General features: G+C 38.7%; 1 protein-coding gene and 1 pseudogene across 3 annotated transcripts in view; both read left to right on the forward strand.

The window, feature by feature from the left end:
• Nucleotides 1-27,801, forward strand: part of RBMS3 (RNA binding motif single stranded interacting protein 3) — a 714,611-nt gene that overhangs the window by 230,655 nt on the left and 456,155 nt on the right. For all 3 annotated transcript variants that reach the window (XM_060022086.1, XM_060022083.1, XM_060022084.1), the window contains exon 3: nt 2,134-2,192. In XM_060022086.1, the coding sequence (XP_059878069.1) occupies nt 2,134-2,192 (59 nt within the window). The remainder of the gene's footprint in view (nt 1-2,133; nt 2,193-27,801) is intronic.
• LOC132431606 (DNA primase large subunit pseudogene) lies at nt 6,196-7,801 on the forward strand (annotated as a pseudogene).

A 27,801-nucleotide genomic window follows, 5' to 3' on the forward strand; every position in this document is an offset into this window, starting at 1 on the left:
AGTGATTGTAAGAAAAGCTAATATTAAATGAGCACTTTCTCTATGCCAGCCAGTGTTATCAGCACTCTAGGTGAACCCCACAACCTTATGAGGTAGAGACTGTTATCATCATTTTATAGGTTTACAAGTAGATGTACACAATTTTAAATAAATATCATCTAAATCAATATAAAAATAGATTTATATCATTATAGATGGTGAAATGACGCAAAGAGCACATAAGACTTAGTTAATCAAATATACCCTGGTTGAACTGAGATTTGAGCCATGGAAGTTTATTGCCACAATATATTCTTTTAATGACTACATTGCATTGCCCTGGAGATCAAATACATGGATCCCCAAAGACGTGAAGGTTGATTGAACAAGACGACTTGATATATGTAGCTTTTCTATTTTAGAGGCTGCATGCTATATTAGTTAAGCACTGCACCAAACTCAAAAATCCCATATTCAAGTTCCTATTGGAAGTTTCACAAATTATACGATTTTGATCAAGTTAATGATCTTTTAGAACATACTTTCTTCATCTGCAAAATAGTAAGAGACACTTTCAACCCTAGCTCTCTTCGATTTTGTTTACTGTAGGGTTATCATTGTAATGGTGCAGGAAGGGCAGGTGTACTAAAGATGCAAGTAGCTGAAGCGTCAGGTTTATGCTGGTGAAATCTGCCCAGTTCAGCTTTGGACAGCTCCAGCCCAGTTCGGCAGACTTAAGAAGCGCGGAGCGTATAGGTGGGAATCATCTCAGACTCCTTCCACTGATCTCATACAATTATTCCTGTTTCTATTGTGACCTACCAATAGCTCAGCTCCTACTGGAATGATTTTCAAGGCTGTAGGTGATATTAATATAATGATAGCTATTCCATTGGGGAAAAAAAAGAAGCAAAGGCATCTAGCACTATGCTATTTTCAACACTAGAATTTTAATAAATGACCACTCCAAGAATTTAATGCTCCAAAGAATTAGTGGTATAGTACAAGGTGATTACAAATGGAAAAGAAACATTGGTGGTAGGGAACCTAGTTCATTAATACACAGAATGTTTAATATTTATCCTATGTTCTTATACTTCCTTAGGAACATAGAATTAAAGGAAAACTTGCCAAATATTTTGTGACCATAGCTGAAATCTTGAACATAAGATGAGTTGTTAATAAATTTGGTAGTTAAATTTGCATTATAACTTCTCCATGTACTTATGTTGATCTAGAAGCATGCTTCATGGAATCCTAAAGAAGGACAGGGTCTTAGGACTTATCTTCTTCAGTCCTATCATTTATACCTCATAAATAGGCTCAACAAAATTATTTCATTCTCCATGTGACCCATCTTTGAAAAAAAAACCTAGACTAGGTCTTCTGCAAGAGATGATAAAATAATTAACACATTTATGATGTAAATATATAGATATATTATGGTAGAAATTTTATTGTAGAGGAAGCACCGTGGATAACCTATATCATTGATTATTTACAGCAAACTTTTATTTAGCTTCTATTACCGGTGGTGTTAGGCATGGAGAATACAAAACTCAGTCCTTATCCTCAATTAACTTACAGTATAACTAATACATTTTTAGTAGCAAAAACAAAGTCCTATTTATCCTACAACCTGCTAGGAAATCGCAACATTTCAATTTAACCCTCTCCCAAATCATGAAAAGTGATTGTTCCAATTCTCATTTTTACAAATGAGAAAATGGGCTTGGATAAGTCGTGCTGAACTGCTCAGAGTTACAGCGCTAGGTAAGTGCCCGAGCTAGACGCAGGCCCTGATCAGCCTGGCTCCAAGGCCTGTGCATTTTTCCATGAATCCACAGAGTGTGATTTACTTTGATCACAATCACACACAATCCCCTCTTAGCCACCTATGACAGCCTGACGGGTTTATTTTCAAAGGCTCAACCCAGTGATTATGTAGGGAAGGAAGCCCATTCTCTAGTTATAAAGAGGAGCTGGTGAAAAGAGGTCATCCAGCTGTGAAATGGGGATTCAGAGCTTGTTTTCTTGGTTTATTCCTGCTCAGTTGTGTGTGCACCAATGTTTATTACGGTGTTTTAAGTGTCTTCATTGGGCTACAATAACATGGATTTTTTTCTTTTTTTCCTCTCTCTCTCTCTCTTTCAGGTATGGAAAAATCGTATCCACAAAGGCAATCCTTGACAAAAACACAAATCAATGCAAAGGTATGTGTCAGGGCCTTGATACCTGAGCTTGCGCCTGTGTGTTCCACTGATGGCTCCTCCTAGGCGAGGCCCAGGCACCAGCTGCACAGCGATCCCAATGTACAGTATATGGCAACCTTTTTAAGCACGCCGAGGCTTTGATGAGTTGTATTTCTAGTAACATTGCTCATTAATTTTTTTTCATTAACAAACAAAATGAAAATCACAAATCAGAACAAGTATCAAATTGCTTCAGCATAAAACTAAATTACCTCCTAACAACTTTGGGTTGTCTGATTTGAATGATATCATCAGTGATGCAAATTGATTTCCTACATAAAAATGAGGAACTCTGGGGAGAACTTTCCCATGCAAAACACGTTCTCATTTATCTGTTGTTTAAAGCTTTATCTACATTGGTTGACTAGGAATGAATTTACTGATGGGCCCATTGTGTCTCAGTTTCAGCTGTAAGCATCTCACAGGATCTCAGAATTTGTATCTTATCGAGGCTTCCTTTTTTTTCCTGGAAATATTTCTGAAGTTATTTGGCTATATCTGTGGCTCATGTTTTTTTCATGTCTCGGAATCCAGTACTCTTTTAAGGGCTGCATTCATTTATTTGTGAAATCTATATGGGCTCTCTTGCATGACTGAGTTCATACTGGAAAATTGAAATCCTTTTTGTAACATGTGTTATTTGTTGTTTCTCTAATCCAGTCGTTTTTATAATACCAACATCAAGAAATATGGTAGAGCCAAGATCATTCTAAACACTGCCCCTATTTCATGTACAAATATAATGCGTGCATGTTTTCGGAACACTTATACACTGAGAATATATCCTGGCTTAATTGGGTAATGGTCAGATTCAATTCAGCAATTAAGGGAAAAAACAACATTCCCTGTGTCCTGTAAACTCACAATTCCCCCAGGTATTTAGCTACTACAAGACAAAAATTAATAAGACATCATTTCTGTCATCTAATAGTTCAATTTCTAGTTTAAAAGGAAACCACCAAGAAAACCAAGAAACTAATCTTAATATATGTGTTAGGATCATTATATCAGCCTAATATATGTGAGAGTGTAACAGTGGTGTCTATAATACGGGGATCCACAAAATACTATGGGAGGAGAATATGGAGATTCCCTTTTGGGGAATGAAGTTTGTAAAGGCAAGGCAGAATGGATGGCCTTGGGAAAGGTTGGTGTTCAGGAGAAAGAATTTCAGAAGGTAATTGAGCAGACCCATATAACTAGAACAGAAAAAATGCCCAGGTAAGGATATCGGTAGAAAGAAGGAAGGGGCCAAGATTTTGGAGGCATTTATAAAGTTATCCTGGATATTTTGAACTTAATTCTGTACACAGCCCTTATATGTTTTGTTGAGCAGAAATGATATGATTCTACCTGTGTTTTAGAAAAGTTATTTTGCCAAAGTGGGTGAAACTGAGTTACAGGGGGGAAGAAACTAGAGGCAGAAAAAAAAGCAATGCACATTTGAAATCCATAGATCACAAGGAAAATGAGGAAAATCCCTCAGGCACTGTTAGAAAAATGGAAAGGGGGTCACGTGAGTTTTCAAAGGTAGAATTAGATATTTTCTATAAAGGTGAAAGGACGCGGGCAATGAAACCCACATGTTGAGCTGTCATTGTTGGGGAAGAGGGCTGTGTCATTGACTGAAGTAGGAAGTCCAGAAGTAGTAGTGGTGGGTTTTGGGGAGAGGTGGTGAGTTATGTATCTGACATCCTGAGCTAGAGACCCTGGTGTAGCATCCCTGTGGGCAAGGTCAAAGTGGAGCTACAAGAAAGCTCAGAGCTACGATGATGGCCATAACCAAGGGAGCAGATAATAACATTAAGGATAACTTGTAGGGGAGCTGGTGGAGTAGGGTCCATTAGGGTAGGCAGCTGAAAACTGAACCTTGGAGGACATATACGAAAAACGTTGGGCCATGACTGTGAGATATTCTTCACTCTCAGCCCGTGGGAAGCATGTGGTGTGTGAGAAGCTTTAGACTATTAATTCTGTCACTTCCAGACATGCCTGACCGATTCCCAAAGTTTGGGGTAAAAATATCTACAGGAGCAACCAGAGACAATTGAGGCACCCAACTCAGGCAGTCAGTAATATTGATTGAGCCCCAGTCACAAAGGCAGATGCTTCACAGACAAGCAAGCCCTGTGAACCTCAGTGGGTCCCATGACCTGCCTGATCCTTGGAGTGGTCCATATGGAGGGACCCTCCAAAGGCAAAGTTTGCTCGGGAATGCAAGTATCTCTTGTCACTGTACAACACTGGTGAAACCAAAAGGGTCCATTGCTAACCTGGAAAAGCTGTATCTTAGACTATAATCATAAGGCTTGAAGAGGAAGGGGATGTAGCTGAAACGGCTTGTGAGAGTTTCCATAAGCAATTATCTCTTAACAGTGGGGTGCTGATCTGGACAGATGTGGTGGGTATACTTACCTCAACCCCTAACACTCCTGTCCACATCTTCTTGTAACTGCTTATTTAATTTCCTCTCTCTCTCCAAAGAAACCTTTAGACTCAGTGAAGACAGGACCTGTGTAATCTAGAAAATGTATCTTCAGAGAAGGGAGTTGCAGGGGAATGCTTGACTGTCTATTGGAAATACTCGAAGAAAATATTAGAACATATCTCTGTTTTGATGTCAAGTTTCTGTGTGTTTTATATGTGTGTTTTATAATGTACCTGTTGGTATAGTTTTATAAATGCTCATGTTTTAAACACATAAATGTATAAATATTGAGTTTGCTGCTCTAAGATATTTTTATTCATAATAATATGGATATAAAAAGTAGTTTGGAGACTACTGGTCTCAAACGTAATAAGCACTGATAAATTTGGAAGGAGAAAGTGGAGGGAGGGAAGGAGGGAAGAAAGATAAGGAGAAATAAAGGGAGGGAGGGACCACAGAACCCCCTCGGGACATCATTGAAGGAAAGGCAGTTAAGGATGATCTTATGGGAGGGCAGAGGGCTGTTAGACTTTTTGCCTTGAGGCTCATGTCAAAGAGGCAGGTGATCACACAGTCTTTTCACACTAATAAAAGCCTCCAATGGCATTTTCTGGCCTCAGCGTTTGGAGCCTGTGGATGGCAGTAGTGACTGAATCACATCTTTCACCAAGCATATGGAGCGGGTACCCTAAAAGTAAGCCCTCGTCGTCAGAGAGATACTACTGCCACTTCCATGTCTGGGGAAAAATACTACTTTAATGATACTTTAAGTCCTATTTAGAGTATTATTATCTTCTTCAGAAAAACGGCCCCTGAAGTAGTTATAGGTAGAAACTCCATACAGTTGGGAAGAGAGAGCAATTTCATTTATGGAAAGTTGTTTATAGTCATTGATGAGTGTGTGAGCAAGTTGCCGAAGTTGGAAAGAAGGTCACTGTGAATTCAAGGAGCTGATGGGACCAGGCACCAGAGCAGCATTGAAGTATTGTTTTAAATAGCCAAGAATTGGAGCAGGGGTAGTACTGGAAAAATGGACTGATGCAGAAGGTATTTGTGGGGAAATAGGAAGAATGATACCAGGAATCTGTAGACCATGGTGAAAATGAAGGTGCATTGGTTATAAAATGTTGTGAGGTGAGATTTACATTGGAGATTTTAGGTAGGAGGGAAGCCATATGGAGTTAGGAGCAAGGAGGACTCCCCACTTACACGTCCAGTGGGAGAAGGGATGGTAGGGGGAAAAACACACTTGGGAGGGCTACAAAGGCCCAGTGTCCCCAGAATAAATCAGTTAATGATTGGAAACATGCAAATGGAAGCAACTTGCAGTGATAGTTTATATCCACTCAGGATGCAGACGTAACATGTGGGCCTTCCAAGGCTGGTTACTGTGAAACTAATTCACCCCTTCTTCATTAGGACCATGCTAATTTGGTAGAGCCTTTTAAAAGTCAATATGGGGTCCTGTACGAACTCTCCCGCCCCCCCACCCCCACTCCCCGGGGAAAATGCTTGCCGGGGTTTGTCTGTTTTCACGTCTGGTGTGGCTGGACGTAACAAGATGCAGTTTCTTGGAGGAAATCGGAGGAAACTGAGGTTGGCAGATGACCAGAGGAATGCTTGCTACCCACATAGCCTTCTGTTTTACTTGCAGCCGCCTTCTGGAAACATATCTTTGATAGAATTTGAAAACTTGGCTACGATAGAGTTAAATTGCTGAAAGCAGTTAAGAGTCTTGGTGTGAGCTATGTGAAAGGAACCGAGCAGTACCAGAGAAAGCTGGAGGCTGAGCTTCAGAAGCTTAAGTTTTCCTACAGAGAAAACTTGGAAGATGAATATGAACCCCGAAGAAGAGATCACGTTTCTCACTTTATTTTACACCTTGCTTACTGCCAGTCTGAAGAGCTTAGGCGCTGGTTCATTCAACAAGAAATGAATCTCCTTCTATTTCAATTCAGTATATTACCCAAGGACAAAATTCAGAGTTTCTTAAAGGATAGCCATTTGCAGTTTGAGGCTATAAGTGATGAAGAGAAGACTCTGCGAGAACAGGATATTGTGGCTTCATCACACAATAGGTGGGGTTCAGTTGGAGTCAGTTTATGAGGGCCCTTTTGCTGATGCTGTGGATTTGTTCCGAGGAAGGAAAGTCTATTTGGAAAATGGCTTTGCTTATGTACAACTCAAGGACATTGCGGCGATCATCCTGAATGAATTTAAAACCAAACTGTCCAAGGTTTTGGCTTTAACAGCCAGGTCCTTGCCTGCTGTGCAGTCAGGTGAGAGACTCCAGCCACTGCTCAGCCACCTCAGTCATTCGTACACTGGTCAAGACTACAGTACACAGGCAAATGTTGGGAAGGTTTCTTTAGATCAGATCGATTCGCTTTCTACCAAATCCTTCCCACCTTGCATAGATCAGCTACATAAAGCCCCACCATCTTCGTCATGGGGGCCTCACGCAGTACGGCCTCTTCCTGAAGGACATTGGCCTAACCTTGGAACAGGCGTGGCAGTTCTGGAAGCAGACATTTATCAGAGGAAAGATGGATCCAGATAAATCTGATAAAGGCTACTCTTACAATATCCGTCATAGCTTTGGAAAGGAAGGCAAAAGGACAGACTACACACTTTACAGTTGCCTGAAGATTATCCTGACCAATCCACCAAGCCACGGGGATTATCAGGGGTGCCCTTTCTGGCACAGTGATCCTCAACTGCTGAGGCAGAAGATGCAAGTGTACAAGATCCCTCCCTCAGGGATCAACCAGATTTTGGATTTAGTAAAAGGGACACATTACCAGGTAGCCTGTCAGAAGTTCTTCAAGATGACACATAATGTAGATGATTGTGGCTTTTCTTTGAGTCATCCAAACCAGTTCTTTTTTGAGAGCCAGTGGGTCCTCAGTGGAGGTAAAGACATCAAGAAGGAATCTGTCCAACCAGAAACTCCCCAACCCAAACCAAGTGTCCAGAGAAGCAAGGATGAGTCATCTGCTCTGGCCTCACTCAACTCCTCTCTGGAAATGGATCTGGAGGGACTAGAGGATTTACTTCAGTGAACAATCCCTGGGCAGTTGGTAGACTGTCTTCCTCACTAGCTTTTATTTCCTACTTTACGATTTTATCTTTTTCTTTTTTGTCTGCCTTCTCCCTCCACCCGACCCCCCTTCATCCATCCACATATGCATGAGCTTCTCGGGAAGGCAGCCTTGCAGGTAAAAACAAAGACCTCTGGTATATTTTGCTTTGACAAAAGAGAAGAGGAAGAATTTCTTTTGAAATCTAACGCTTGAATAGTGTGATTTAAGTTCCGTTTTAGGAGATAAAACAGCTTTCTGGATTGGTTACTGTCCCCTAGAAACAGTACAACTAAGAATTTTTATTTTAATGCTTATCACTGTAATGTTGACCCAGGACTTTTCTGGACCATTTTTGTTAATAAATATCAAAATGTAAAAGAAAAAAAAAGTCATTATGAAAAGAGCAATCGGGAATGTACTATGATGCTACTAATTCTACTGAGAGATTTTATTCAGACATATTTTTAAAGTGTTTTATATGCTCACGCTTAGCACCACTTTATTCTCTATATGGGTAGCACTGTTATACAGCCATTACCATGATAGTCGAGAGGACTAAACTACGACAAACCATGGGATTGTTTATTAGAGGAAGTTCAGTGAGTATGGAAGAATATAAAATCATGTGTACCATAAACATGGAGCTATGGAAATATTTGACAGTCAGGAGTGCTCATCGTTATGTCTGTGGGTGGCCAGGATGCTTGGTGCAAACACTGCCTTTCCACTTCATAGATGTGTGACCTGTGGTCAATCCCTTAACTTTGCTGGGTGCCTCAGTTTCCCCATCTATAAAATGATAATAATAGGGCCTGACTTGATAATTAAATGAGTTAATACATAGGTAATGCTCAACAATACCTCATGCTGACTGTATAAAATGGCAATATTAAGCAGGGAAAATCTTTGTGTTAAGGTGATAGATTATTATTAACTTTACATTTCTCCCAACTTGTTATATTGTCTTTTCTAGGGAAAAAAAAAAAAAAAAAAGGCAAAACAGCTCTTGGAAAAACTAAAGTGGTTTCAATTATATTTATATTTTGGCTGTTCTTTCTGTTAAACCTTAGTAGCACCTGCCTATATTTCTTTGTTTTTGTAAATTAAAGTTAGCTGAAAATAGCAATGAATTAAGAGAGAATGTTACCCTTTGCTTCTTTAACGAAAAGGTAGAAGAGAGTTCTTCTTGACCATTGCTTTCTTAAGGAGGGAAATGGAAACGGTGTCTGAGGTGGCTTTTTTAAACAAAATCACTAAGGGCATTGAGCCTGTCATTAAAGAATGAAAATTGGATTCGGTCTTCTTGGAGACACTTGCTTTTGAATCATTTGCAATGTGGCCTCTGGACTAAGGCTATGCAATTGAAACCAAATATTATGAAGACAGGATTTATTGATTTTGTTTTTAGAGACATGATATGAGTTCAGTTTTTCAGGAGCTGTTGCAAGTGAGGTATGAGAAAGTACATGCGCTAGTCTCCTTAGAGGTGAAAAGGCGTCAGAATTAACCCAACTCTGGACACTTCCTGGGTCTTAGCATCTGAAGGAAGGGCTTTTGTTCCCTCCTGCACCCCACCCCACCCCCAGGCCTCTAAGTCTGTATGGTAGGCAGGCCCGGATAAACACACTCACTCTCTATTCCGGAAGGGGTCGTGGGGAGCTCTTTCAACATAACCTCTCGTTTTCAGGATTGTTCTTTCTTGGGTGGTGGCTGCGGCAGCTTTCATTCTGTATAATATGGCAACATAAAACAAAACAGTCACCAGCAGGCCCAAATGACCAGAAATTGCTGAACAAAGCAGGCCGCAGCTCCAGATGGAGAGTAATGAAAAACAGACCGCAGTTCATTCAGCCACTCAAACACCAGGACCCAGTAAGAGCTATTGTACAAGTCACAGAGATTTGCACTGCTTTGTTTTTGTTGTTTTGTTTTTCCCCATGTGTTTTCCTCCTGGGTCCAGTGTATTTGCTAATTTTAAAAAGTCAGGGGAAATGAAATGAAAGAAGCCATTGAAAACAAGGTGTAAATCTTCGATGAATTGACTTGTCTCTGCCTTTTCCTGCTTTTTAAGTTTGGCTTCCTCTGTACCACCTCCCACCCCCGCCAGCCATTTTTTTCTGACAGGCTATGAGTTTAGAGCAGAGGGAATGAGTAATGGATATTCCATAGAAAGTTTCCATGCTTAACAGCCAAAGGATATAAGAGCCATTAGAGTGTGCCAAGCATACCGACTTCTAAGATCTTGAAATACTCCCTTCTTGCCTTTGTTGTCACAGGCTGCTTGAATTATATTTATGGAAGATTATGTTGCCCTTACCATTTCATTGGACCCCTAAAATCAAAGTTGAAGACAAGGATCCAAAAGTTCTGAGATCATCCATGAAGGGTATCATTAATTCTTTATTAAATGAAACCATAAATTGTTATTCTTCTCTAAGAGAAATAATTCTGCATACTAGATTCATTTTTATAGAGAGGGATAGAACCCACCTAGATTGCTTCATGGAGGGGTGTGAATGAATCCATTTAGCAGTTCTAGATTCATGGCCCTGTTATATGCTTTTTTAAAGTATTTCTGGGTAACTAAGTAGGAGGTGGTACACTTACACAAACTTGGAATTAATCCATTTTATTTATTATTTAATTTTCTCCTTTAGTCACTAACCGGGAGCATTTAAATAGCAAGTGAGGAAAGTGTGGATTTCTGTATTAAATCCCATGAACCTGGAGGGAGGGATGGATACTCTAGTTTGTCATATTTTTCTGTAGTCTTTGCAGGGTATGCAGTAGCCCCTACCTACAGACCAATCCTCGTACGTGACACTGACATGTACCCGGGCAGAATGTGTGTATAAGTAGAACCATTTGGTTTCCAGAAAATAGCATACCTATCCGGGCCTAGTCTACAAGGAAACTAAGCAAGTAAAGGAAGAAACTAAACACCATGAAAAGCCTCTTTTCAATACCTGTTATTTCCCCAAATCAGTGAAAACTAAAATAAATATTCTGTGAAATTTATGAGTCTGAGGAATTACATTTTGAGAGGAATAGGCTCCTCCCCCAGCTGGGCTCACAGCCTCTAGTGCAAGGAGCCCAAGACGCAATGAGACTTGAAAAACACATTTATTTAATTTTCAAATACTGGAATTAGGTTACCAAGAAGAAAAGATGAAAACAGTTCTGTTTAGACAACTAAATTTCCCATTTCCCTTTGCGGTATGAAGTGTGTGATTTTTCCCTGAACTTCTTTTGTGAATTTTTCTCTAATCTGGTACAGTATTAATTTTGCAGCTAGGCACAGGTGATCAATATATAAACATATATTTGCTTCCTTTGGTATTGATACTGAGTTTTGTTTTCATTTCAGAAACAGTTAGTTTGTGTAGGAACTTCGGTAACTTCAGTCAGAATTGTCCTGTAGGTACCTTTTACATGAAATTTTCATCCTGGGCCTCTTTTGAGAAAACTCCAGTGTTTATAGTCTTATAGCCAGAGTTAGGAAAGAACACTGACTTTGAAGGTAAATGGTCGCCACGTGTTGTCTCCAACTCAGCCATACAACTGCAGCTAAAGACACTTCTCCTGTCAAAGATAATCCTTTCGAAACTGTTTTTCTCAGTTCAGTATATTCAGTATTTTAGACGGTTCTTTTATGAAGATGATGATGATGATGCAATGGTGCTGAGTTAACTTTGAGAAGACGTTGAGATAAATGTAAAACAAAATATCTACTCATGTTCTGGGAGTCATACAACTGCACATTTTTCTTCAAGAGTGTCTTATAGCTCTATATTTACTCAGTATTTGCTTGTAATCACTGTGAATATACACATTAGGCAAAAGTAAAACTCTCCACCAACATTAAATTTAATAGGTAACAGTGCTTTTTTTTTTTAAGGTTTTTTTTTTTTTTTGATGTGGACCATTTTTAAAGTCTTTATTGAATTTGTTACAATATTGCTTTTGCTTTATGTTTTAGTTTTTTGGCTGCGATGCATGTGGGCTCTTAGCTTCCCAACCAGGGATTGAACCTGCACCCCCTGCATTGGAAGGTGAAGTCTTAACCACTGGACAGCCAGGGAAGTCCCAACATTGCTGTTTTAAAGCATAAATGTATATTTAACATCATTTAATACTATAACCTATCTCCCTAGCTCTTTTGCACGTGAAGAGATTATTTTATTAGAAAAAAATATAAATAATTTGTGTGGAGTTTAAAATCATTTAAAAATAAAATGGTAGCCTAAATGTGAAAAGAATTTGAAAAAGAGGGGACTTCCCTGGCAGTCCAGTGGTTAAGACTTTGCCTTCCAATGCAGGGGGTGTGGGTTTGATCCCTGGTCAGGGAACTAAGATCCCACATGCCGCATGGCCAAAAAAACCAAAACATAGAACAGAAGAAATGTTGTAACAAATTCAATAAAGACTTTAAAAATGGTCCACATCCCAAAAAATCTAAAGAAAAAGAATTTGAAAAAGAATAGATACATGTATATGTATAACTGAACCACTTTGCTGTACACCTGAAACTAACACAGCATTGTTAATCAACTATACTTCAATATAAAATAAAATTTAAAAAATAAAATGGTAGAGTTATGTTGCTCTCAGCCATAATCTGAATGTGACTTTTGCTAACGCATGTCTTCTAACTTCACAGAAATCCTTTTGTCCAGATATCCTGTTTGTTCTCCTGCTCCTGTCCTTCAACTCCCTATGTTTAGAGTTTGTTAAAATATATATAAAATGCTCACTCTTCTAAACTCCGCTAGTCTGTTAATGATTTCTTCCAGAATTCACCCTCCCAAGAAGTCCTGAGTAGACTCTCCTCATCCTATTTATACATTTTACAACAGCACCTCCTCTGAGCGTCATCTGGGAGCAAAGATCTTACACCCCCTTATCTCTTGGGCTTTTGTGATTAGTGTGTGTCTTCATCTAGATTATAAACTCCTCAGCCTTCTCATGGACCTTATTTTCTACTGTCAAAGTGTTGAGGAAACAGGATGGTTCAGAGGGGTCTTAGAGTCCACGGGCTTTATCTTTCTCTCTGGGAGCCTTTGATGTCACATCAGTAGAAAGAACAAACATGGCTGGGTATATGTTCCAAAGGCCTGTAAAACCGCCAAGGGTACCAGAGACATAGTATACATACATTTCCCAGTTATTCTTTAAAGGTAAGCACTTATAACTGACAATATTTATTAGTGTGTAATTATCCCTTTGACTTGTTTGAAGTTATCTATCTTCATTCATCAATGATTTCATAAATATATGGGAAATCCAATATAGTAATATTTCTTTTAAATAATATATGAACTGTAATGACATAGAATGGATAAATATTATATTGGTGTGTGTCCAGTTTACTAAAATTCATGTAAACTTGCAACACCATGTAAATACATATCCTTTCAAATATAGGACTTGAAAAAAATATAGATTTTTTTCCCCCAAAATAACCCTCTTAGTCCTTCAAGGAGTTTTCAGATGAAGTCTACACTGAGACAATTTCTAAGTAATAATCTTAGTTTTCTTGGACAAGTTACATAATGTCTCTAAACATCTGTTTCCTTAACTGTCAAATGAGGTTATTTATACCTACAATGAAAAAAAGTATTTTCAAAATTACATGGAACCCTGTTTGTAATGTGTCTGGCACATCTGTCAGGTAAATTTTTCTGTGGTCTTGCACTTGGATTTCTTCTTGTAGGAACCATCTTGTCTAGAGCACCATTATATCTTACACAATTTAATGCAGTTATGAGTACTTTTGAAGTGTTCAAGGAATGTGTATTTCATGAATTGACATGTGTTTATTGAGACTGGCTTTGTTTTTTAATTTAATTTTATTTATTTACTTATTTAATTGAAGTATAGTTGATTTACAATGTTGTATTAATTTCTGCTGTACAGCAAAATGATTCAGTTATACACATATATACATTCTTTTTTATATTCTTTTCCATTATGGCTTATCCTAGGATATTGAATTTAGTTTCCTATGCTATACAGTAGGACCTTGTTGTTTATTCATGAGACTGGCTTTGTTAATAGCAAAAAGTATTTAAAGGACTTTTTTTCATACGTTTTTGTGTTGGCTATACGATAGCCCTCAGGATTTTTCAAGGCCTATAAACTTGATGTCTTTGAAGAAAAGTGCATTCCATCACAGTGGCAGGTGGTGGAATTCATTCTAAGTTGGGTAGGTTCGGAAAGAAAGAAAAAAGTGCCCCTTCGTTCACCCTTTGTCATGATGTTCACTCCATAACATTGTTTTACAGGTTCAAAGGTAAAAGGAAAAAAAGCCTAAAGATTCTTGCTTCCTTAGCTTTGAAACCATAGTAAAAGCATATTTTGTTTAAGGCTTGGTGAAAAGTCATATGATTTGATGCTTGTTCTTATTGACTTATTGGTTATTCATGCTGCTCTTAAAATAGCTATTTTTCCTTTCCTTTAGTTAAGAAATGAGAACTCTGGCATATGAAAGAGAAAAACTCATGCACATGACTGAAAAAAAAAAACTCAAACTATAAAAGCCAAAATTGAATTTGAAGGATGAATGTATCATTTGTTATAATTGTAAGTGGCTGTAAGTGGGCTCACATGTCCCTTTATCCATAAAATATTAGTGATATAAGGTCTGTATTTCATATGATCATTTTAAAAACCAGCTTGGTTTCCCCATTGTGTTGTGAAATAAGAGAAAATAGCAAGGTTCACATTTAATTTGTACTACTTCTCTTAAAAGGTCAGTTTATTTTAGAATAGAATAGACCTATTGGTCATTAAGCTGACGTCAGCCCTGAGTTGGAAGAAACCTGTATTCATGGAGTATCTTTGGGACACCTTCTCTGTGCCGCTTTTAAAGATATAGTTTCTCTCAAGAAGAGATAATAAAACGCTTAAGCTGCAGCTATAACAACTTTTCACATCCTTGGGGCTTGTCCACGCTGGGAAAAGCGAGAGTTGCAACAAAAGATTTTAGGGAAGCAACTGCTCAAAAACACACTAGGCTTTGGGCTTAAAGGTGATGTGAAAAATAACCATGTTTGAGATTGTACTAAATGAAACCAAGTGGCAAAATCCCATGAGACATGGACTACAAGGCATTGGAGTTTATGTCTTTGGAGTACTTTTATTATAATAGATAATTAAAGTGAAAATTGTAGCTTTTTATTGAAGAGTGAAAGAAAAGAAATTTTTTTCTTAAACAAGAGAATTATGTGAGGTAGAATTTAGAAGCTCACTAAAAAAATACTGTTAAAAACTGTGATTAAAGAGTTTCTCAAAGGTTCTCATGAGATATTTTTGAGTAACAAGAGGTTAAATATCAGAAAATCTCTAATTTCATATATACAATATAAAGAAATTATGGCTAATACTATATTTTTCATAGAGAAGCAGGTGATGAAATTGAGAATAACTTGAGTAGGGGAAAACTTAAAATTTTGTTTTTTAAATAAAAATTGCATGTGTTTAAGGTGGACAGCATGGTGATTTGATACACATGTACACAGCGAAATGATTACTGTAGTCAAGCTAATTAACATTACCTCACAGAGTTACCATTTGTGTGTGTGTGTGTGTGTGTGTGTGTGTGATGAGGGTGCCTGAAATCCACTCTCTTAGCACATTTCCTGGATTCAGTTCTGCAGTATTAACTATGCTCACCATGCTGCCCATTAGATCTCTAGACATGGTCAACCTACGTAGCAGCAATTTTGTAACCTTAGACTAGCATCTCCCCATTTCCCCCACCTTTCTACTCTCTGCTCCTGTATATTTGATTTTTTAAGTTCCACATATAAGTGATATCATGCAGTATTTGTCTTTCTGTGTCTGACATTTCATTTAGCATAATGTTCTCCATATTCATCTATGTTGTTGCAAATGGCAGGATCTCCTTTTTTAAGGCTGAATATTATTCCATTGTATATATATGTACATATATATACACCACATTTTCCTTATTCATTTGTTGACAGACACTTAGGTTGTTTACATGTCTTGGCTATTGTGAATAATACTGCAGTAAACAAGGGGTTGCAGGTAACTCTTTGAGGTACTGATTTCTTTCCCTTCAGATGAATACCCAGAAGAGGTACTGCTGAATATCATATGGTAGTTATATTTCTAGGTTTCTGAGAAACCTTCATACAGTGGCTGCACCAATTTGCATTCCCACCAGCAGTGCACTAGGGATCCCTTTTTTCTACATCCTTGCCAACATTTCATATCTTTTTGATAATAGTTGTCTTAACAGGTGTGAGGTGATACCTCATTGTGGTTTTGGTTTGCGTCTCCCTGATGATTAGTGTTGTTGAACATCTTTTCATTATCTTTGGCCATTTGTGTATCTTCTTTGGGAAAATATTTATTCATATCCTTTGGCCCTTCACCCATTTGTTAATAGGGTTGTTTTTGTTTTTTGGTTTGCTATTGAGTTGTATGAGTCCCTTATATAACTGGGATATTAACCAACTTTATCAGATATATGATTTGCAAATATTTTCTGCCAACTAAAGGAAAACTTAACAAATCAAAGATGCCCATGTGAAAAGTAGAATTTCCTTCAGTGTTACTCAATTTTTTTTTTTTTTTATTTCGGTATGCGGGCCTGTCACTGTTGCAGCCTCTCACTGTTAGGGCCTCTCCCGTTGCGGAGCACAGGCTCCGGATGCACAGGCTCAGCGGCCATGGCTCACGGGCCCAGCCGCTCCGCGGCATGTGGGATCTTCCTGGACCAGGGCACAAACCCATGTTCCCCGCATCGGCAGGTGGACTCTCAACCACTGCGCCACCAGGGAAGCCCAGTGTTACTCAATTTTAACCATTGTTTTAAACAAATGAGAATAACTCCAAGTGAAATATGTATGTACACATACAACTTTTATATGTATTAATATATTTATTTATATATTTATTATACATATTATGATATATGTATGTTAGAGTGTGTGTGTGTGTGTGTGTGTAAGACAGGGAAAAATATTTATGAGACACTTGTATCCTAAGAGAGTTTTAAAAATCATTCTACAAAGATTTACATCAAAGTTTGTTGTAGTTTAGTAGAACATAATTTTCTTAAAAGAAGCTTGAAGCGAAATCCTCACCATTCTTTGTAAGTAAGCATCTGCTGTGTTACATAAACCAAAGAAGTCCAGGGGAAGTTGTTATGCCTTAGATAGTGATCAGGTGCTTTGCGATTTTCTTCTATTGTGAGAAGATAATATGACAAGTTATAAGGTATCAACATTGCTTATACAATGATCAAAAATCTTGATCAAGCATTGATACAATGTGTATATGTTAGGGTTAGGGTGAAATCTGTGTAAAAATTTAACATTTCTACTTACATCATTGTATTTCCACCTATTATGTCCTATTAACATGGACTGTTAATACAAATAACACATCCTATTATGTTGTCCAAGTCAGCCTATCTTTCCTCTCTCAATGTCTTTTTAAAGTTACTCATCTGGAGCCAGTCCCTTGGCTCTGCTTCTTGTTAGGGAAATTATTTTTTAAAATTATATGAAGTATAACTTTCCAGATAAGGCAGTTCCAATTTATAAGTGACCTTCTGTGGAAAATCAAAAGCCCGTATTGTCCATGCATGGGTGAAAACATCAGCCATGATAGCAAACTGAAGGGTAGTTGGTCTGTGTGGTGAGGAAGACATACGGTTTCTCTATGAACCCATGGTATCTTGTAGTGTCAAGGGCTATCAGACCTATCAGCATTCACCAATACTTTTTTCTTGTGTATCTCATCTGAATTCCCTTAAGGGTAGGAAGTAAAGTCTTCAACCTATTTCCCACCAACCAATCAATGAGTAAACCAAATAAAACAGACTAAAGGACTAAGACAGAAAAAAAAAGGAAGTGAAAAGTGAATCCCAGTGACAAGGGTCAGGAATGGCGTCTTTGATCTGTTTGTCCAGGAAGGAAACCCTGCTTTACAGAGTGAGCTGGCGAATGAGTTCATGATGCCCTGTGGGATCCTCAGAAGTATGGTAAACGGTGGCTGTGGGGCAGGAGATGTATTTGTACTAATACGCTGTGCAACTCAGCCTTGGTCAAATAGTTGTTCAGCACCCCAGAGTCTAGAAATCTCTTAGAACATTCCTGTAAGTCATCAACAGGGCAAATCTGTCTAGTGAAGGATTGTTGTTTGGCTACAATACTGCTTAAAAGTATTTAGATGTGAATACTTTTTAGTGGTGCCTAAACCACTCTGCTGTTTTCATAAAAGCAGCCCACTTCACTCACTTGTGTACCTGCTTGGCCCCAGAAGGCACGCATGGCTTCAATTTTTAATAGCCTGTTGAGTGGATATCAAGTAACTCAGAATTATTATTATCTCCATTTTACTGCAGAGGAAATGAACCTGGAGATGGTGGACAACTTGTCGACCACTATTGCCAGCATCCGGTCATAGTCTGTCAAAGCTTTGCTCCCCATTATTTGCAATTCCTCCCTCAAAATAATCCCCATAAGTAAGACTAGAGGACAGATCCTGGATGGTAGTAATGACAAGCAGACGCAAGCACAGCGTTTTAAGTTTGCGTGAGGCGAACAGTTCGAAAGAAACACACCGTGGTTCTCACCCACCCCCTTGCATCCCATTACAACAGTATTGATGGGGATTATAGCTCTGTTATGTCACCTAATATAGATGTAAAAGAACCTGCAGGTTCTGCCTTGAAAGCATAGTAACTTTTGAAAATATTTTGATCATTTTGTTTCATTTAGAGCTATTTTCTTTTTTTTAATATATTTTGGGAACCATTTTCTGTTCACTTCAATTTTGCACTTAAGTGATATTGACCAACGTCTAGCCTTTCATCTGTGTTGACTTCAATGCGAGTAGCAGTTTAATCAGTTTTAAGTGGGGAAATATCACAGAATTATGGATGGTGGTAGGCAGGCACAGTGCTGTTGATAATTTCTTTTACTCTCAGGATTCAGAATGAGGCATGTGCTTCCTTAAAGGGCCCATGTGGTAGAGTTTCACAGCAAACATTCTCTTTCATCTTGTTTAAGTTCTGTTTGGCTGGCCTCCCATGTTTGCTCACGGGGATAAGGTTAAGACCTCTGAAGAGGCCACTCCGTCCCAATTACTTACCCAGCCTCCCTTCTTTTCTTTAAATAGCTTGCACTTAGTTGTAGAGAGCGTTTTGGTGTCATTAGCTCTTTGATGGATGAACCCAGGGATAAACAACTATTTTCTATTTGGATTCTAAAGGTACGATCAAGTTTAATCAAAAAGACTATTAATATTTTGAATTTATCCATGAACCAACTCTTGCAGCAAAACACCCAAATGCCTGCTCACGTCAGTCTTTCCTCTTTCAAGCTGGTTTTTCTCCAAAGATTCTTCCCCCATCCGCATAGCTTCCTATTGTCTTAAGTTGCCTTCAAGTCTCCACCTCCACCCAGAGGCTGCCTCGTCTTGAGCATCGCCCAGTTTTGTCAACTCTTCTGGTACGTGCTTTTAACCTCACTTTAGAATCCCCTGCCCAAATTTGAGTCTGAATTTTTATAATGTTTGGATTGTAACTCTGTTTCTTTCTGGTCTAGTCCTTGAGGGTTACATGTCTCAGGCCTGATGTTCTCCTTCCAGGTGCTGACTTTATAACTAGATCCTACTTACTGGAACTGTTGAGAGAATTATTCCGCTTCTCTAACACCATCATCTGCACTTAGTCTGTTTTTGCTGCTGGGATTTTTTGCAGGAAGGGTAGCCCTTTCCTATTTGTAACCAAAATTAAATCATTCTGAGGCAGGGCATGAATGTGTTTTGTGGGGTTTCTTGTCAAGCTGAAGATTGTTATAATAGGCAAACAGGAAGTCCTCATGCACTGGAAACTATAACGTCCTACCTTGGCATGGCATCTGTGTTCTTCCATAATAACCAGTCACCTTGGACATCGCCAGAGTTCCTTGAATTTTTTGGACAATGGGAGAAAAAGGAAAAGCTTTCTCATTTGGATTTAACTCAAGAATTAAAGCACTGCCTGAAGCTCTGTGCTGCCAGTGGTTTTATTCAGGCTTTGTTCTCTGAACAATTTGTAGATAGATGGTTGTGTTCTGAATTCCCAGCCCTCATTAGCTAACTGCACACATGTGGAAACACAGAGGCTGTGACCTTCAGATCCACTCCGGAAATACAAACGTGGCCTCTAAGTTTAGAGAAGAAATGCTTCCCTCTCTCTAGCCAGGAACTGGGACTGATGCTCTGCCCAGGTCACATAGACATCTGAGCTGTCCCAGCCAGCAGGGAAAAAAATGACCTCCCGGGTAATACGTGCGTCATTACGACTTGACCATGTCCTTGATCCAGTGGACGGTAGCTCACTTTAAGCGCGTAGACCTGTAGGATTCTTTTAAGTCATAAAAAATGGACCCAAACAAAGTGGAAATGACTGATAATTGGTGAAATTATTGATAATTTATCTGTGAAAAGTTAACCAAGAAAAAAATTAATTTAAAGGGGCCATAGAGATATCTCATTTTTATCAGCGTTGTTTAAAAGCAAAAGTTGTTTGTTTTATTCTTTGATGGCTACATTTCAAGAGTCACTAAACTTTCCAGCCCTTTCAGCAAAATAAACTCAGTCTTGTCATTTTTTCCTAAAGATGTAATCTTTGCATTGTATTACTGAAAATTTGGAAATAATCTAAATATGCAAAAACGGAGAATGACTAAAACTCTGGTTAAAGCAATGGAGTATTTTACAACCATTTAAAAAGAGAATTTTTAAGACTTTGAGGCCGCATAGGAAACTAGCTATAGTATGACGTAAAATGGGAAAAAGAAAAATAGAAAAGTCTCTCTATGCTCTGCTAATAACTAGGTCAAAAGATGATGCATGGTGATTATTGAAGATAGTTTTGCTTGGTAGGTGTAAGTACTGGTTGACATTTATGTCTTCTCTGAATTGTGAATTCTTTGAGGGAGGGATCACATTTTCCTATATCTGCAAAACCAAGACCTAGCATATAATAAGGGCTAATCAGTATTTCTCAGTTAATCCATTAAAAGATAGCCAGGAAAAGCAAATTATAAAACTGTATCTAAAATCTGAATATAATTCTGTAAAAATAATACTTAAAAGGCTAAGAACTTGAAGATATCATGGAGCAGCGATTACAAGGATTCTCTGTATGGTGATATATTGATTTTCAAATCTCCATTTTATATGTATGTGTGTATATATATATATATTTTTTTAATGTGCTATCTAGAAAAAAAAGAGTCGACTAGTGTCAGCATAACTTACCAGTATTGAAATGCCACAAGAAGAAAACGTTCATTTATTCGATAATGAGAGAGTTTAAAGATATGCATCTTCATTAAAATTCAGTTATATGTGTACATTTTGGAATATCTCTCATTTGAATGAGATGTCATTAAGTGATAAACTTCTAACTACCTATCGTAGAATACACAGCCTTTCATGGTGTGGACTGTACTCTCTAACACTTGGGGCTACTGCACTTTTTGTAAAATGTGAGTCCTGCCAAGCTCTGGGACTGGGGAGCACTCACATTGTAGTTCCCATGAACAGCCCCACTGGTGTAATGAGCAACTTAGGCAGCCATACTGATGACCCTGGTCAGTTCTTATCTCTTACCATGTATCTAATCATCCCCAACTACTAACACGCCACATGTAAAGGCACTTTGGTGCCTATTCCCTTTGCTTGGAACAATCATTATACCTCTTATTTGATAATAAAGTCTTGTATTTATTGAGCACTTACTATGTACAGAAATTATACTGAGAGCTTTATATACATGATGGCAGTGTTTTTCAAATTGTTATAATTATTATCTCTATCTTATAGGTGTGAGAGACAAGGAACTTGCCCACGTCTCCACAACCATGAAATAGCAGATGTGGGATGTAAATTCAGGGCTGCTTTGTTCTAAAGCCCAACCACTTAATCTCTCACATCCCTCTCCTGTGCTGCCTGTGCTCTTCCTTGACTTGGGTGACTCAGCTGATAAGAACCAAGTCTTCAAAGCTTTCTTTCTCCCTCCACCCATGCCCGAGCCAATCTAGACACCCTTCCTCTGTCTCCCTTAATAAAGCTCTTTGTTTCCCCAAAAGTCTCCCCAGCACTTAGAAAACTGGATATAATCAGTGATTTTTTTTTTGTACCTCTTACATGGTGGGCTTATCATGGGCAAGTATTTTACACTTATTCAGGAAAAAAAACAAAAACAAAAATAACTGTATCTTGTTCACTTGTACTTAGCATATGCTTGACACATGAAGTAGTTATCCCAAGAATGGCTGGAAGAATAAGATAATGAATGGCTGAACCACATCTTAGGTTCTTAATACATGGATGTTGCACCAAGAAATCATCATGCATGTGATTTTGGTTGTGATTAGAAACCGGGATAAAATTGTAGCCATTTATCATCCAGCTGCACTAAGCTCAGGGTCTTGTTAAGAACATTTGGACTCAGAGTACTTTTGCAGATTCATTGCGTTCTTTAAACAGTGCTTTAATCATGCCCCTTGCCTGGTTAAAACCTGTCCATGACCTGTTATTTCATTTCCTATCAAGTCTGAATTCCTCAGGATGGCTTTAAAGGGCCTCCTAATATGAATCAACTCACAGTATTTTTCATTCTGTTTCAACATATACCTGTCAGGCTAAGCAGGCCAGTCACTTTACTCTCCCAACACATCATGTTTGTACCACCTTGGGGTCTTTACTCAACTCATCCCCCTTCTCCAGAGTACATCTGGACTCTTCTTCGATTCTAAACCAGACTTAGATTATTGGTAAATTAAAATTCTACTTACTAGAAGGAAGCTTTCCTATCTACTTTAGCTCTTGGTAAAGTCTCTTTTCTACGAATTCTCTTTGCTTCTGTCAGATAATTTACCACTTAATAATATCAGTGACTATTTTCAGCAATGCTTTAGTTATGCCAGCATTGTTGTCCCTGCAAAATTATTAACAGATACCACATATCTCTTCTGTTGTTTCAAACTACAAGATATTCAGTTCCCACTATGGGCTAGAATCTATTTTGCACACTTTATGAACACTTTATTAGGAAAAGATTTGAGTTTCCCTTTGGTTAATGACAAAGGAGAAAGTCTTTCAATAGAGAGAATTGATTAAAGTCAAAAGTTGGGTTCTAAAAATAAGTTTGACTCTCAAATTTGTGATTTGAGAGGGATTCTAATGATACACTGTTGTATGTGAACAGATGAGACCATGAAACTAGTTTTGTGCTTGGGTGTCTTGTGTGACTTTAATATTTAGTATGTAACATATGTGGAGAACAGTTTTTACTCTCCTCTGATAGCTGTTGGTGCCTCTGTGAGTTGCTATGTTTGGTCTACTGACCACCCCATGTCAAAAGACCTCAACCCTATATTTAGCCCAACATTTGGCCAATGTCTACTGTTGGTTATAAAGGGAAACCTGGGAAACAAGTTTGAATGGGTAGGCAAAAAATGAAAGAAACCTTGGGCCCTCCTCATAAGACCATCATATATAAAGAAAACACCCTTTTGACTTTATTTGGGGAATACGCCTCCATCATTTCACTGTTTATAAGAGTAATAACAAAATGGGATTTTCATATTATGACTTAAAAGTTGAGGGGTCCCACTGTGTCTTAGGAAAGAATGAAAACACATGTGTCACAAGACTAACTGAAAACAGAAATTTCATATCTGGTCATGTTCAGTCACTTCACTGACACTGTGCCTCCTGAGTTTGGAATTCCTTGGAGAACAGAAGTTGAAAAGGAAATGGCGAGCTTTTCCAGTAACATTTGGTTTAAATTTACCTGCAATTAAAATTCTTATGGTACTAATATTTTTTCTTTTTTTGGTTTCAGAAACATTAGCTGTTTTAGATACATGTAGCAAAAGCCTCCCTTTTGCTATAATTTCTAACAATTCATTAAGATAATTAAAAATAAAAGGCAAGAGAAAGAAAAAAATGGAAAAGTCTGCACCTTCCCTATCTCTCAAGAGATAGTCATTATATTTTTCAGCAAGTGGAGGATTGCCCTGTCACTTTACATTATGCTGGATAGTAAATAAATACCTCACATATTTCTAAGTTTGGGATATGAGCATTTGAAAAAAAGTAAGAAAAATAATTTATTCTTTAGCTGCAGCATGGTGATGAGTGCGGAAAGGGGATTTTGATTCACCTGATATTACAGTTAGAATTAAATTATTATCTAGAGACTATAAATATTGCATGATTCCTTCTTAAAGGAGATAATTAAAATTTATAAGACTGTCCATGAGAATTCCTGGAATAAGGAACTTAAATAGTCTTAAAACTTTAAGATTTGATGTCAAGATATAAAGGTAATTTCATTTCTTTACATTTTCCATTTGATATTTGATCCAACTGCTTTACGGTTTCACCAAGAAACTGACCCAAAGACTTGAGAATTAACACCAAGGACCTTGCAGGGGAACACACTAAACAAAACAACAAGCGGTGGTGAAGAGAGCTGTAATACTCCCTTGCAGATCCATCTTGGACAAAGGCTGTCTAATATTTCAAATGGTGTGGCATGTGAACCATGCTGCATGCATGGGCTTTCAACTTTAGCATTTAGAATGCATGTATATGAACAGAAGGGTATTCTGACAATCTATCTTTTCTTTATAATCTATGTAGCAGTTCCAAAAGTCCTTAGCTGGAGGATAGATTTGGAAAGTGCTGCTTTTCTGCTCTCGACACATTCGGGTAACCATTCCAAAGCTGCCAAGGTACCACTTCAGAGGCAACCTGCTATTACTGAAATGGAGCAGGACCCTGTGGTCCGTCCCCACAATGTCCTCCACCTGCCTTTTGTCTGTAGAAAAACTTTAGCCAAAGAATAAGTTTAATCAGAGAAGGGAGAAAATGCAGAAACAAATGAAAACATTTCAACAAGACTAAATAATAATAGTTTAATCATTAAGCATAGTCAAGGGCCTTTAGTTCCTCTTCATGGGCTATAGATAACACTATGACGCATATCCTGTGAGCTGTCTTATACAGACTAAAACTCCCACCAGGTGGAGGAAGTTTAACTACACGATGACCAGACTGTAGCCATGATGTAAACTGTCAATATTCCAAGAATTGGCCTAAATGAAATGGGAAAAAACCGACCCTGGAACTGAAGATTAACAGCACTTATAAAAATCAAGATGACGCTAGTCAGACCACCACATGACCAATTTCAAGATGAGCGTCAGAGCTGACTGTGCTGTTTCTGCATGTAGCTCCCTCCCTCTGCCTATAAAAGCGCTTGCCCACTGGTTGTCACTGGGGGGAGTTGGCCTTTGGACAGGAATCTGCCCCTCCCCACGCCCCCAGCTGCTGGCCTCCAAAATAAATTAAACTTTCCTTTCCACCAACCTTGCCTCTTGAGCGGTGAGCACCTGGACCCACTTTCGCAAACAGATTTTGGCTCCCAACGTGAGGCTGGGCTCTCGCGATATCTGGCTCCCGGGGGTGGGTTTTCCGGAGCAGAGCCTCCGCCTTGATGACACGCTGGGATGGCTGCAAGGAGACTGCTGCTCGTGGCTCGCTGGCCCCGGGAGGGGATTTGGCGGGGACATTCCTAACAGATGCCCAAAACATTTGTTTCGGGGGTTCTCCCTGTTTCTCCCCTGCAAGGCACTGGCTGCCAACGTACGCTTTTCCTTGGTGGAACGGAAAGATGCCTCTGGAAGAGGTGATGAGCTCCAAGACCAAGTAAGTCCACCAGTGTGCACCTGGAAAACTTCTCTTTTGGGTACAAAGTCCTATTTGGGCATTCTGCCAATGGTTTCTGATGTGTTTCTGACGTTGAGCACCCTTTATGAACACTGAGTGTCATTTAGGCATTTTGCCAACTGGTTCTGACCTGTGTCTGACATCGAGGCCCGTTTGTGTTGGGGAGTGTTTGTTTGGGACTCCGTATAGGTCATCCTCTCAGAGGGTTTGTGACAGTTCTGTCTTCTGGTGTGTGAGTGTGTATTCCATTTGTGTGATTGGTATTCTTGTTGCCTTTTGTAAAATGAGAAATTCAGGTTCAATTCTTCTTCAAACTCTGAAAAAATTGGTTAAGATGAAACTCTTTTAAAACACCAAAACTGGTTCTTTTTGCATATGCAGTTAGAGAAAGCTAGCTTGATAAAATGTTTTTTTCAGAATTCTGACCCTGAGAGAAGAAAAATATTTCTAGGCGAAGGCTTGAAGTTAACTCTTATCATGGCTTTGAAATAAAAACATAGCATCTCCCCCTCCCCCCAGTTGCTGGCCTCTGACATAAAGCAAATTTTCCTTTCCACCAGCCTTGCTTCTTTATTGGCTTCAGAGTGGCGAGCAGCCAGACCCCACTTTTGGTAACATTACCATGTGTGCTGTGATTCATAAATGGACCCTATTATTTTCCACAAGACCCCTTAGCAGCAGTTCCAAAGGAGCGGGCCCGAGATTTGATTATCCAGGTCCCTCTCCTGAACACATCTTTCACATCTGACATTTACACTGGTTGCACATTTTTATGGAATGCGTTAGGAAGCAGTCTGAACCTTAAAAAGGTGTGCGTCTTCCTAGAACATTCTGGACCAGGAAGGTCTTTTATTGGACTTAATGCTTTGAGTTGAAACCTGTCCCTTGTCTGATTGGAAAGTGTTTCGGGGAACAGATTTTGTTATTTTTCTAAGCCAGGCTGTAGGAATTGAGCTGAAGATATCACTAACCAAAAGGAATTTTTTTTTTTTTCCTCAAAGAGCTGAGAACCAAAGGAAATGACTCCAGTGTTGAAAATCCTTTTATTTCCTCTGTGGACGATATCTGTGCAGCTGAGACAAACTTTTCCAGTTGGCCCCCACCCAAACTTTATGGGTACTGAGATTAGGAAGTGGTATGGTCAAAATAGTCCTTGGACAAATTGCTTCCAGTCTACAAAACCTCAAAGTTCTTGACAAAGCCATGATTTCATGCCACATTTTATTTTTTCACATGGGTAACTGACCTGTCATTCGTTAACTACCTTGCCAGGATTTCTGCAGTTCTTTTAGTGACCTCTATCATTTTTTTTTTCCACTTCTTTTGGGAGGAGGAAGCAGACTTTGTGAGAGAAGTGCAGGGTGTCTGTAAAATTTCTCTTTGTGAGACACCACACGTTTTGCTCATTTCCCTTGCCTTCCATTTGAAATAAAATATTGCCAGGCCACAGTCAAGCTTATAAAAATGTGCTTTCTTCCTTCCCTGATGTCATTCTACACTTTTCTTCTTGCTTTGCTTTTCCATATCTGAAAAATAAGGCAATGCTGGATGAGGCTTCAAAATTCAACACCCATAACTTCCTTTGACATGATCCTGCCCCGGGGAAAGAGAAAGGTATTCATCACTCTATAAAATATGCTGTACCCTCAGCCTCCCTACCCGGTCCTGGGATCTGACTCATCTTTGCACTTCTGGTGACCAGCATAGTGCTGACATGTTCTAAGCATTCAGACATATTTACAAAGTAGGTTCGAGTGGGCAGTGTGTCATGGCATCAGGATGCATAGAGTAGGTAACAGAGGGATTTATGACATACTTTACAAAGTTAGGAACTGTTCTCTGAATTAAAAACTGTGCTGAGAGAATAGCAGTGGATACAATTCTCTGTTCTTCTAAAAATGCTTAGTTCTTGCCTGTATCTTATCTACTCCATGGGAAGCTATATGGCAGACACTCACTTGCCAGCATAGACAATTTTATACCAACTTAAAGCCACTCAGACCTTCACGGAGGTAGTTGTTCCTCATTGCAGTAGTTCTTTTCCTAAGAAGTCTTCGGATTTGTTGGGGACTAGTGGTAGTGCTTATTTAACATACAAGATACTTTATTAAAATGAACTTTAGTAGACTGACATTTAGTATTAAATGGGGTTTATAAACCCCTAGTTACTCAGTCTAATTTGATTTGAACCAAAATTTGTCAAATATGGTTTTCTTTTGCATTTTTCCTTGAAGTATAGTTGATTTACAATGTTGTGTTAGTTTCAGGTGTACAGCACAGTGATTCA

This window comes from Delphinus delphis, chromosome 10, assembly GCF_949987515.2.
Source record: "Delphinus delphis chromosome 10, mDelDel1.2, whole genome shotgun sequence".
Classification (NCBI taxonomy): Eukaryota; Metazoa; Chordata; class Mammalia; order Artiodactyla; family Delphinidae; genus Delphinus; species Delphinus delphis.